This window comes from Dryobates pubescens, chromosome 1, assembly GCF_014839835.1.
Source record: "Dryobates pubescens isolate bDryPub1 chromosome 1, bDryPub1.pri, whole genome shotgun sequence".
Taxonomy (NCBI): Eukaryota; Metazoa; Chordata; class Aves; order Piciformes; family Picidae; genus Dryobates; species Dryobates pubescens.
Window position 1 is genome coordinate 36,512,676 of NC_071612.1, and position 12,382 is coordinate 36,525,057.

The window sequence follows — 12,382 nt, forward strand, 5'->3', positions numbered from 1 at the left end:
ACATTTTTCAGTGTCAGAAACTGTCAAGTAACAGCCTGTCCACAGCCTGTTTAAGCAAAACATAGTTTGCTTATTTAATTGTGAAATGGCATGTGGCAGAGTAACAGGGACTTGGTGTCTGTGAGAGCTACCTGCATCCAGAGTCAGAGTTTTGGTCTGTGTAAACCATACTCAGGGTGACAAATGGAACAGCTTTCAAACTGTTAGAGAAAACAGCACTACTTCTCATGAACTTTGGACTTCCCATGAAAAAAGATGCAAGTGAAGAAATAGGCAGGGCAGGTTTATGTCATTTGAAATGATTCATGTCATTCAAGAAGAAAAAATGTTAATCGCAACTTCAGGTATGACTCAGTATGAATGCCTTCAGTAAGGCTCTCTACAAATTCTCCTCCAAAATGCTAGTCTGTCTTCTCTTTATTAGATGGATTCATTTGTCAGCAGGCTGCGTGGTGTGAAATATCTGTAGCACTTCATAGCAGTGTCTAATATGAGAAGGCAGTCTTGGATATAAAAAAATGTAACTGCAAGAGTAAGAGCTCAAACACAAACTGATTTTTGTTTTATTTTTTTATGCAGGATTTCTGCAATGACAGGAATTACATTTCAGAAGAGACAAGGGTTGTTCTTTTGACAGGAAAGGTATTTTGACAAGTTGTTATTCTTCAAATGTTACTATTTTTATTTTTTTTCTAACATATCCTGAACTGCTGTAGCTTAAAAAAATTATTTAAGAGTTTGTGTGCAATTATTTGGGACTCCTGTAATACTGAGTGTTTCAAGGGAGGCACAAAACAAAGGAAAAATGGGTCATAAAGAAACAAAAGAAAATATTTTTATACTTTTCACCATAAGCTGTCCTTTCTTGGGATTCTAAAACTACCTTTCCTAGATTCTGGTTAAATTATATTGGAATGCTCTTTAGCTCAGAAAAAAATGGCTTCTCTTTCTTGAGCTTAGTGAAAGAACAGTGACCTGTAAAATATAAAACTCTTGAGAACAGTATAAATCGTGGGTTTAATATAAATGTAATGTGAATGTATTAATTTTCATGTTCTGTGTTCTATGAACTGTTACTGCATTAGTTTCTAAAGCCTTCAGTTAGAGCAGGACTTTGTGATAATTGTTCATTGAAGGAGTAGAGACAAATGATCACTCTGTAAATAGCTCTATCATTTGAAATTGCTGCTTCTCTCAGTGACTTTGCATTTGAACAAAAAGTTTCCTCTGTCAGACCACTTCATTTGGCTGAGGTTTGCTCAGCTAGCAGAATCCTGCCTCTCACTTGCTTCCTGTTCACCCTGTGACACAAGCCTGGATGCTACTCAGTGAGCTGAGTTGGAGTTGTGTTAGGAAGAGTGGAGGCAGACAGATGACAACCTTCTTTAGCGGCAACCAATATCAGACTGGTGCTTTAAATAGCCTCAGAAGAAAGTATCTGTCTGCTGCTGTAATTGTTTCACCTTTGACAACACTGAAATGCAATGCATGAAGCATTTGAAGCAAGTTTTGTTGGCTGTGTAAACTTAGTACATTTCCCTTTTGTAAGGCAGTCAGCAGTGCAGACTAAAGTTGTGTCTTCACTAAAAGAATCCCTACTGGCAGAGGACAGGCTTCTGTCCTGCATTCTATTAAAACAGAGATTTGGGGCTGGGAGGAGGGATGTCCCACAGTATTATTTTAGGTGATTTTGGGTGCTCTGGGAAAACAAACAATTTTCCTCTGCTGTAACATGTGCTGCTTCTCCTCTCTGCTTCCATTCTGGAAAACACAGATGTTTAAGGATCCTCCACTGCCTCAGTTCCTTTTTGTCTCTTTTGCCAGAGGAATCAATGCTGTGCAGAAACACTTTATCTGTCTTAAACTTTTTTCTGTCTCCTATTAGCTGTGCCAGATGCCTTCTACTTTTTATAAAATGCTCAGTAAACTGAGCAAATAAAACATTGCAAGAAAAACGCGTTCAAGTAAATGGTGTGCAGTGTTAGTGCTAGGATACTGCAGCTACTGAAAATGTGCTCAGTAACAGGCCATTCTTACAGAGATTGTTGCTTTTTTGGCTAACCAAATGTTTTCCAGTATCTGTGGCATCTTTCTCTTGCCTGCTTCCTCAAAATTTACACACCACAGGAATTATTATTATTATTTTCTTATGGGAATGTCTTAGTTTATTAACTTTGTCTCTCAGGAAATGTATGCCACATTCTCCATGTAATTTTACCAGTTAGGCTTCTTCTCCAGAGACAAAATAATAAACTTCCTGCTGCCTACCCAGCCTGGTCAACAGACAGCAGCAAGATCTAAAATACCAGCACTGCATCAGGGAACCCCAGTGTTGAATACTTTTGAATACTTCCGTACCTGCTTTCTGTACTGTAAAAGTGTGCACATGTCCTACTCGTGTGATGAACCTATGTCAGCATTATGTTTTGGAAAGCCTTTTGCTGAGGTGCTTTGCTTTGCAAATATGAGATATTAGAATCCTCATAGAATGTCTCAAGTTGGAAGGGACTCATAAGAGTCATGAAGTCCACCTTGCCGCTCCTCACAGGACTACCTAAAACTAAACCATACTTCTAAGAGTGTTATCCAGATACTCTTAGGACTTTTGTCACAGCCACTTCCCTGGGGAGCCCATTCCAGTGAGTGACAGCCCTTTCAGATGAAGAACCTTTTCCTAATGTTCAATCTGAACTTGCCCTGATGCAGCTTCTTACCATTTCCTCATGTCCTGTTGCTAGCCTGGGAATTTAAAATCACCAGTAAGATCAAGGACAGTTGGTCTAGAGATCTCGCTTAATTCTCTGTAAGAGTGATGAGGGCTGGGTGGTCAGTAGTAGTCTCCCACCACTTGGTTTTTTTTCCTTTATCCTTACTCTGAGGCTCTTAACTGTGTTGAATCATGGGATCACAGAAACATTCATGTTGGAAAAGACCCTCAGGATCATCAAGTCCAACTGATAATCCTGTTCTACAAAGTTCACCTCTAAACCATGTCCCCAAGCACCGCATCTAAACAACCTTTAAACACATCCGGACACATCCTTTCAGTCCTCTAGTATCACCTAATATTCTGGCTTTCACTGAGACTTCTCCAGCTTCTATCCCTTAAAAGCATGAGAGAGAGCAAAGCAATTGATGAAGTGTTGGTGAATTAGGATAAATAAAAGTAGGCTAGCTCATGGGTTTTAAGTAATGATGAGATCTGTAGCTCTAAACTGATGGCATGATGATTGAGGCTGTTAATCCAGAGTCAGTTCTTTCAAACCCTCAAGGAAATGCTTTAACTATTGAATGTGTATCTGAAGTTCCCATTTGTTATTAAGATTCAAACATTTTCTTGTAGCCCAAACCAACTGGTGTATTAGGTACAGTAAACAAACCACTGTCTGCAACTGGAAGGAGACCGTATATTAGAACTACAGGATCAGAGACTGGAAGCAACATCAGTGTGAACTCTGAGCTGAGCTCTTCTGCAGGAAACAGATCAAGGTACAGGAGTTTGACATTTCGTTCATCAGTTCTTCATGTTCTTCCAGTGTGCTTGCATGTTTTAGGACAGGAGATGATGATGGGTGCTGTGTGTCTGTGTCTTTGAAGGAAGTCTTTATCTTGTCCAGTTTAAAACAATGTAATAATTCTGTATAAGCAAAGTTTCCATCTTTGCTTTTTGTTTTGGAGTTTTGCTAGTATACAAAAAGTCAGTTTAGGGGTGGCCTGCCTGTAATTACAAACAAAACAGCAGGAGAGACCCTGCACTGTCTGAAATTTCGGTGATTAACATTCAGCACATAGAAGACACCAGCCATAATGAACCCTAAAAAGATTTTGCAACTCACACATTTTGGATGTTTAAATGAGCATTAATTCTGGTTGCTAACAAGAGCAAAAAACAACATTCTTGGTGTGGATTAAATATTCTGGCATATTTAAAATGAAGAACATTTTAAAAGGATCTTGCTGAAAAGGACCAGGATCTCTGTGGAAAGATGCAAGATATGATTGCAAGATGCACTCTTTCTTCTAGTAAGGGTATTTTTAAGTTGATCTACAGGGTTGTTTTTTTAATTTGCCATAAATCTGGAGGAACAACTGACACTTTGGAGTTTTAAGATTTATTTGTTCTGGAATTGATGAGCAGAGTTAAAGAAGGCAGAAAAAGTCCGCTCTGGGTGCTACATTTCATAAGGCCAAAGGGCCTCACTTGCAGAATTTGTTCTGTAAGTGTGCATGATGTATGCTGTATTAATCTTGATTATTCTGTTAAATGTTTTGTTTTCTAAAGCTGCTTTCTGTTTGTGTAAATGAACCTGAAGTTAGAGCATGATTGGCCTTTTTTTCCCCCCACACTACATTTGCCAGTATCAGCTTTTTCTATCTGGAAAAAGAAAATGTCCAGGTGTAGAGCATTGATCTGAAGTTTGCAAAAATAATTAAATTGGCATTGTGTCTGTGATAAGGGATTTGGCTCAGTGGCCAGCCAGTCGCTTTCAGTTCTGGGAAAGAAAATCTATGTGGTGAACTCAGGCAAATTCAGCTCTTTTAAAACTAATGTAGCCTGTCTGCAGTCATTTTAATTTTTTTGGGTCTTTTTTGAAGTAACTGCAAACATTTTCCTTCTTTTGTTCTGTATATTTTGGGTTCATTTTGTCTTCAATTATGCTACCAGGGAACAAAGTTCGGATATATCAGAAACTGGGGTCAGTGAAAATGATGAAAATCCTGTGAGGATTATTTCAGTCACACCAGCAAAGACAGAACCTGTGAAAAACAAGGTATGTCTGGGGATGGACTGGATCTCTGTAATGAGCCAGGCATTGGGGGGGTTAGTCAGTGCACATTACTGCAGGTGGTCTCTGAGGAACTGGTGATGTCTGATTTCATTTCATGTAGTTACATCTACTTTCCTAGCCCAATGGAAGACCTCTTAGTTTTAAAAATCCTATTTGTTTTTATGCAGAGTGATTAATAGAACTCATATTCTCAAAAATAGCAAAGGCAGATGGGGAGACATTTCCTCCTTTGTCTTAAAATTCTAAGATTCCCACCTTTTTTCCTGTGTTTTCCATCGAGGCTGTGCTTCAGAGTGAAGGTTTGCACCTAGAGCTGCAACTGAAGATACTGGCAGGAAAATTTCAAGTGGTCTTTGGGCATGAAATAAACATATCTAACTTTTGTGTCACAAGTAAAATATTACAGACACTTTGAGGATTTTTATTGCTTGCCCTCCTTCCATTCGAGGGAGGTGATCTTGCCTAACGCAGATTTAACTTACAAAACAGGAAGTTTAATAAAGGTAAATGTGAAGCTCTGCAACTGGGATGGATTAAACTCAAGTAGTGATACAGTACACTGGGATCTCCCTGGATGGGTTGTAAGCTGTTTAAGAAGATCCTAGGGGACTGTGGCAGCAGACAATCAAAGGAGCATGGGTCATCAGCATGCCTTGGTAGCAGTGAGGGCAAGCTGTGTCCTGGGCTTCATCAGCAGATTGAGGGATGTGATTATTCCACCCTATTTGACATTCCTTAGGCCACACCTAGGCTCTCCTCAGTTCAACACAAATGTTGAAAGACTGGAGAGAGTTTTGCATACTAAGATGATTAAAGGCTTGGAGAAGTTGTCATATGAAGGAAGGTTGAGTTTGTTCACCTCGGGGTGGGTGGGGTGGATCTAATATCTTTCAATACCTAAAAGGTATTTATGGAGAGAAGATTGAAGTACTCTCTTCTCAAGGCTGTATGGTGACAGGACAAAGGGCTACAGGCAGAGGTTGCTTCAGGGGATATTCCATCTGGATGCAAGAAGAAAAAAGGAAAAACAAAACAAGGAAATTTACTTTGTGAGGAAGATTAAACGCTAAAATAGGTTGTCCAGAAAAGTGGTGGCATGTCAGGGCTCACAACTTGGCTTTCAACAGAAAGTTTGACCAGATGATGTCCACAGGTCACTTCCAGTCTAGCTAATTCTGTGACTCTAAAATCAAAACAGGTTTCTGGGATAATGTAGGGATGCATGGGTAGTTCATGCTGCACACATTTAAAGAAGTTACTTACCTGCTCAGTCTCTTTTTGATTAGATGAAATCAGGGTAACAAGCAGGTGTTCTGGATTTGTAGCATCACAGAGAGAAGTTGATTTTTTCTTCTTATTTTTTTTTTTTAAGATGACATCCATATGACACTCACAAAAGTGAGTTAATGAGGAACATGCAACATGTGGTTCTTTTTTTCCCCTCTTTTCTCCCCAAATAGGTTCTTCTGAAAAGCTTAAGAAATTGGGCAAAGCATTTATGAAATAAACCTGCAAAAATGCTTTCTAATCTCTTCAAACCTGGCTTTAGTAAAGTTCTTATGAACAGCAGTTGGAAATAGAATAGAATAGAACAGAACTAACCAGGTTGGAAGAGACCTTTCTGAGATCGAGTCCAACCTATCATCCAACACTATCTAATCAACAAAACCATGGCACCAAGCATTCCATCCAGTCTTTTCCTAAACACCTCCAGGGATGGTGACTCCACCACCTCCCTGGGCAGCACATTCCAATGGCCAATAACTCTTTCTATAAAGAACTTCTTCTTAACATCCAGCCTAAACCTCCCCTGGTGCACCTTGAGACTGTTTTGGTGCTGGTTGCCTGGGAGAAGAGACCAACCCCCTCCTGGCTACAAACCCCCTTCAGGTAGTTGTAGACAGCAATAAGGTCTCCTCTGAGCCTCCTCTTCTCCAGGCTAAGCAGCCCCTCCGGTGTCCCTGCCCAAGGACAGGGCGGTTGGAACTAGATGATCCTTGTAGTCCCTTCCAGCCCTGACTGATATTATGATACTCAATAGGGCTGTGCTCCAAACCCCTCCCCAGCTTTGTTGCCCTTCTCTGGACACCTTCCAGCAACTCAACATCTTTCCTGAACTGAGGAGCCCAGAACTGGACACAGGACTCAAGGTGTGGCCTAACCAGTGCTTGAGTACAGGGCACAATGACCAACCTGCTCCTGCTGGCCGCGCTGTTCCTGATACAGGCCAGAATGCCATTGACCTTCTTGACCACCTGGGCACAATGCTGGCTCATGTTCAGCCTACTATCAACCAGTACCCTCAGGTCCCTTTCTGCTTGGCTGCTCTCCAGCCACTCTGACCCCAGCCTGTAGCACTGCATGGGGTTGTTGTGGCCAATGTGTAGAACCCGGCACTTGGATGTGTTAAATTTCATGTCCTTGGACTCTGCCTACCTGTCCAGCCTGGCAAGGTCCCTCTGCAGAGCTCTCCGGTCCTCTAACAGATCAACAGTTGCCCCCAGCTTAGTGTCATCTGCACATTTACTGATGATGGACTCAATGCCTTCATCCAGATCATCAATAAAGATATTAAAGAGCACAGGGCCCAGCACTGATCCCTGGGGCACACCACTGGTGACTGGCTGCCAGCTGGATGTGGCACCATTCACCACCACTCTCTGGGCTTGGCCCTCCAGCCAGTTCCTAACCCAACACAGAGTGCTGCTGTCCAAGCCATGGGCTGACAGCTTGGCCAGGAGTTTGCTGTGGGTGACCGTGTCAAAGGCCTTGCTGACATCCACAGCCTTCCCCACATCCACCAGGCAGTCATCTGATCATAGAAGGAGATCAGGTTGGTCAGGCAGGACCTGCCCTTCCTGAATCCATGCTGGCTGGGCCTGATCCCTTGGCCATCCTGTAAGTGCTGTGTGATTGCACTCAGGATGACCTGTTCCATAATCTTGCCTGGCACTGAGGTCAGGCTGACAGGTCTGTAATTCCCTGGCTCATCCAACTGGCCCTTCTTGTGGGTGGGCACCACCACGTTGGCCAGCTTCCAGTCATCTGGGACCTCTCCAGTGAGCCAGGACTGCTGAAAAATGATGGAGAGAAGCTTGGCAGCTCATCTGCCAGCTCTCTCAGCACCCTAGGATGGATCCCATCCGGTCCCATGGACTTGTGGGGATCCAAGTGGCTAAGGAGATCTCTAACCACTTCCTCCTGGTTTACAGGGGAACTATATTGCTCCCTGCCTCCATCTGCCAGCTCAGGAGGCCAGTTGTCTGGAAAACAATCTGTCCTGCTATTAAAATTTGAGGCAAAGAAGGTGGGGGAAAAAAAGAAGTGTGCTATGAAGCTGTTAGAACAGTAATAAAGATTGCAGAGACTGCCTGACTTATTTAAACATTTAAGAACTAATAGCAGAATATTTAACAACAGAAGTCCTTGGTTCAGACACAGCACTTCAGTGAGTAGCCTTGATTGGTTTGTTGGAAATTGCCAAGTCATCCCAGCCATACTTCTTCAGGATCCTTTTCTCTGCCTTTTCCTCCTAATAGTTTCAGAAGCCAGTGTTGAAATGAAGGTCTAGGATCCAGCTGCTTCCTCTTTGTTTCTATATGAGTGCTTTTATGTGTAGAGACCTATATTGCCACTGCTCTTGCTGTTTCACAGAGTAAAAAATGAAATTTAATCATGAAAATGAAACATTCAATTTATTGACCTTAATTACTGTGTTCAGTATTGAGAAGGACCTGCATGTAGGCCATACCTGTTCAGATACAACAACGAATTAACAGAAAGCAAGTTTCATTGGTAACTAGAGCTTACCCCCCTAATTTCTTGCAAGCCTTGGGGTTTTTATTTTCCCCTTCTGCTGGCATTTAGGACTCTGATGAAGGTTGGTCTCAAAATGTGCATGTATTGAAGTCCATAGCATTTCCTCTTGCTCCCCAGTGCTCTCCTGTCAGTTGGCAAAGAGGACATGGTCCAGAAGAACCATCATGGGAGGAGCTGAGAACTTACTGTAATCTCACTTTCAAGCAACTAAAAGATACACTGGGTGCAAATATTAACATTATACACAGGACAAAAAAATTCTTTTGCAAGGTTAATGCCCAAAATGCCTTTTAGTAAAATGGTTCAAGAGCTTGTGATGGGTATTTCCAAGAACACTTAGTGTTTGGTAAACTCACCATTTCAGTTGGAGGGAGTTGAGTTTTGAGTTTGCCTTTGGGAATCTGTTGGGGTTGGTTGGTTTGGTTTATTCCTTCATATTCATGATTTTATTTTCATTATTATTTTCTAGGAGATAAATTCTGATCAGGCTACACAAGGAAACAGCACTGAACGTGGGAAAAAAAGAACAGCAACAGCATCTGGAACAGAAAATATTCATCAAAAAACAGAAGAAAAAAGTGTAGACGAAACAGGACCATCACTCGCAGCAAAAACCAGGAGAGGACGTCCAGCCAAACCTGAACCTCAGGGTACCACTGCAAAAAATGAGGAAACAAACAAACCACCTGTCAGGGGAAGAAAAAGGGCAGCAGTCAGTCAAGAAAGTCCAGGGAGTTTAGAGGCAGGTAATGCCAAAGCACCAAAACAGCAAGACACAGCAAAAAAGCCAGCAGCAGCACAGAGACAAATCGATCTACAAAGGTAAAAATCAAAACCTAATAAGATAACCTGGGTGGGGAGGGCCCTTCCTGTCTCAGGAGAGACCCTGAATTTGCGTTTGTAACACATCTAGCATAGTTAAAGGGCACAGCGTAACCACAACGATTTATTCACACCATGGTCAAACGTGTATTGTGCCATGTCCTATTTTTCCAGGGTAACTGGAATTAGAGGAATGAATTTATTTGGTCAGAACAGGACAACCTAACCTGTTCTTACCAAATTACGCTTTTTTTGCCTGTTGCATCTTGGTTCCCCTTGTGAAAGAACTAAGGGCTGAGGGTAATTACAGTACATGGGAATTCAGGTGCTCTGCTTTACTGGTAACAAAAGCTTGCAAACTGACCCTCTTTAATGAACAGAACAAACTGGGATTCTCACTGTCATTGTTTTCTGATAGTTTGGGGCAGTGCTCGTTTAATATTAACAATAATTAACAATAATAAACTTGTCCTAGTAACAAGACAAGATGAAATGGCCTCAGCTTGTGCCACGGGAGGTTTAGGTTGGATATCAGAAGAAAATTCCTCACTGTAAAGGCTCTCAAACACTGCAGCAGGCTCCCCAGGGAGGTGGTTGAATCGCAGTCCCTGGAGGTGTTTGCAGAGCTGCTTGGGGCCATGGTTTAGCACCAGACTTGGCAGAGTTAGAGAATGGTTGGACTTGAAGACCTTTAAGGTCTTTTCCAACCCAAACTATTCTATGACTCTATTCTGGATGTATTCAGTTAATCAGCAGCAGAATTCAGAACTGTGTAAACAACAAAACAATTCTTGGATGAGAATTAATTGTTCTACACTCCGCTATTTAAGTGTGTTCATTTTGACTTCCAGCATAAACAAACCACAAATGCACAACCATCCACCCAGAGAAATTTGTTCAGCTACATCTGATACAATAATAATTTTAATGCAAAAGTGTCCAAAGCTGTAGAGCAGTAAGATAAGGAGAGCAAAACAATGTGCTGGAAGAAATCACAAATGGATAGGAAGGAAGAAAGAATCAGTGGAATGGTTTCTCTTTAGAGATTTTGTAAGTTGAATATCTTGCAGAGAACCTTGCTCAGAAAGCATTACCTTTGCCTCTCTCAGCAGGGTTCAGACACTGGTAAATTGTTCAGTCTTTCAAGAGAGTTAATATTTGTGTGCTGCCTTGTGGTGCTTGTTTTATACATCATATTTCTTGAAGCCTTCGTAACCAAGTGCACTATCCACAGCCTTCAATAAGCCACCTCTGTCAGATAGCTTTAAAATGTGTAACACTTCAGTGCTGGAAAAAAAAAATACCAAAACATTGTTAACATTTTTCAGAAGCCAGGTGCTTGGAAGTGATGGAGATTCACTGTTGGAGATAGACTCGAGTCCAGAATACTCCCAAAATGCAATGGATCTTTTTAAGGCCTGTGGGAGCAGCCAGGAAGATGCTGAGGATACAGAGATAGCAGAGGGAGGCTTCCTTAAGGTGTAGCAGGCATCTTATGTAGGACAATTCTGTGCTATTTATTGTAGCTTATACAGTAAGGAATGAAATAATTTGTCTGTCTGCTAGAAAAATGTAAAAATAGCTGTGTCTGATAGGTTTGTTTGAGTTTTTCTTTGGTTTTAAGTCAGCATTGTACAAATTACTGTAAATACTTGGCAAACTTTTCTAGTAGTGCTTGTCCTTCAGAAAAGCAGGCACTGGGTAACTCAGTGCAGTTATGTACAGCAAGTTACCATCCTTACAGGACCTGTTTCTAGTGCATATTGAAAATTCTGCTGAAGTTAAAAACACTCAGTTATGGAATTAGTAGTAGTAGTAGTAGTGCTATTATTAGTAATAATATTATGATGATAATATTTAGTGTTAATTATTTTATTACTACTCTTGCGATTAATACTAGTAATGTTATTATAATCTTTATTTTCGAGTATTTTAGTGCCCCTATTGCTGCTGCTGCTGCTAGTTGCCCCTATTGCTGCTGCCCCCTTTATTGCTGCTGCCGCCAGTTGCCCCTATTGCTGCTGCTGCTAGTTGCCCCTATTGCTGCTGCCCCCTTTATTGCTGCTGCCGCTGCCGCCAGTTGCCCCTATTGCTGCTGCTGCTGCTAGTTGCCGCTATTGCTGCTGCCCCCTTTATTGCTACTGCCGCTGCCGCCAGTGCCCCTGCTGCTGCCGCTGCCGCCAGTTGCCCCTATTGCTGCTGCTGCTGCTAGTTGCCGCTATTGCTGCTGCCCCCTTTATTGCTACTGCCGCTGCCGCCAGTGCCCCTGCTGCTGCCGCTGCCGCCAGTTGCCCCTATTGCTGCTGCTGCTGCTAGTTGCCGCTATTGCTGCTGCCCCCTTTATTGCTACTGCCGCTGCCGCCAGTGCCCCTGCTGCTGCCGCTGCCGCCAGTTGCCCCTATTGCTGCTGCTGCTGCTAGTTGCCGCTATTGCTGCTGCCCCCTTTATTGCTACTGCCGCTGCCGCCAGTGCCCCTGCTGCTGCCGCTGCCGCCAGTTGCCCCTATTGCTGCTGCTGCTGCTAGTTGCCGCTATTGCTGCTGCCCCCTTTATTGCTACTGCCGCTGCCGCCAGTGCCCCTGCTGCTGCCGCTGCCGCCAGTTGCCCCTATTGCTGCTGCTGCTGCTAGTTGCCGCTATTGCTGCTGCCCCCTTTATTGCTACTGCCGCTGTCGCCAGTGCCCCTGCTGCTGCCGCTGCCGCCAGTTGCCCCTATTGCTGCCGCCAGTTGCCCCTATTGCTGCCGCTGCCGCCAGTTGCCCCTATTGCTGCCGCCAGTTGCCCCTATTGCTGCCGCTGCCGCCAGTTGCCCCTATTGCTGCCGCTGCCACCAGTTGCCCCTATTGCTGCTGCTGCTGCTAGTTGCCCCTATTGCTGCTGCCCCCTTTATTGCTGCTGCCACTGCCGCCAGTTGCCCCTGCTGCTGCCACTGCCACCAGTTGCCCCTATTGCT

The 12,382-nt window shown here is 43.1% G+C and overlaps 1 protein-coding gene across 1 annotated transcript in view; it reads left to right on the plus strand.

Moving 5' to 3' along the window:
• The window catches only part of PDS5A (PDS5 cohesin associated factor A), an 84,782-nt gene extending 75,347 nt beyond the window's left edge, over window positions 1-9,435 (plus strand). Inside the window, exons 29-32 of the mRNA XM_054163914.1 lie at window positions 580-642; window positions 3,344-3,489; window positions 4,667-4,772; window positions 9,079-9,435. Of these exons, the coding sequence (XP_054019889.1) occupies window positions 580-642; window positions 3,344-3,489; window positions 4,667-4,772; window positions 9,079-9,435 (672 nt within the window). The remainder of the gene's footprint in view (window positions 1-579; window positions 643-3,343; window positions 3,490-4,666; window positions 4,773-9,078) is intronic.
• Window positions 9,436-12,382: the final 2,947 nt, after the last annotated feature.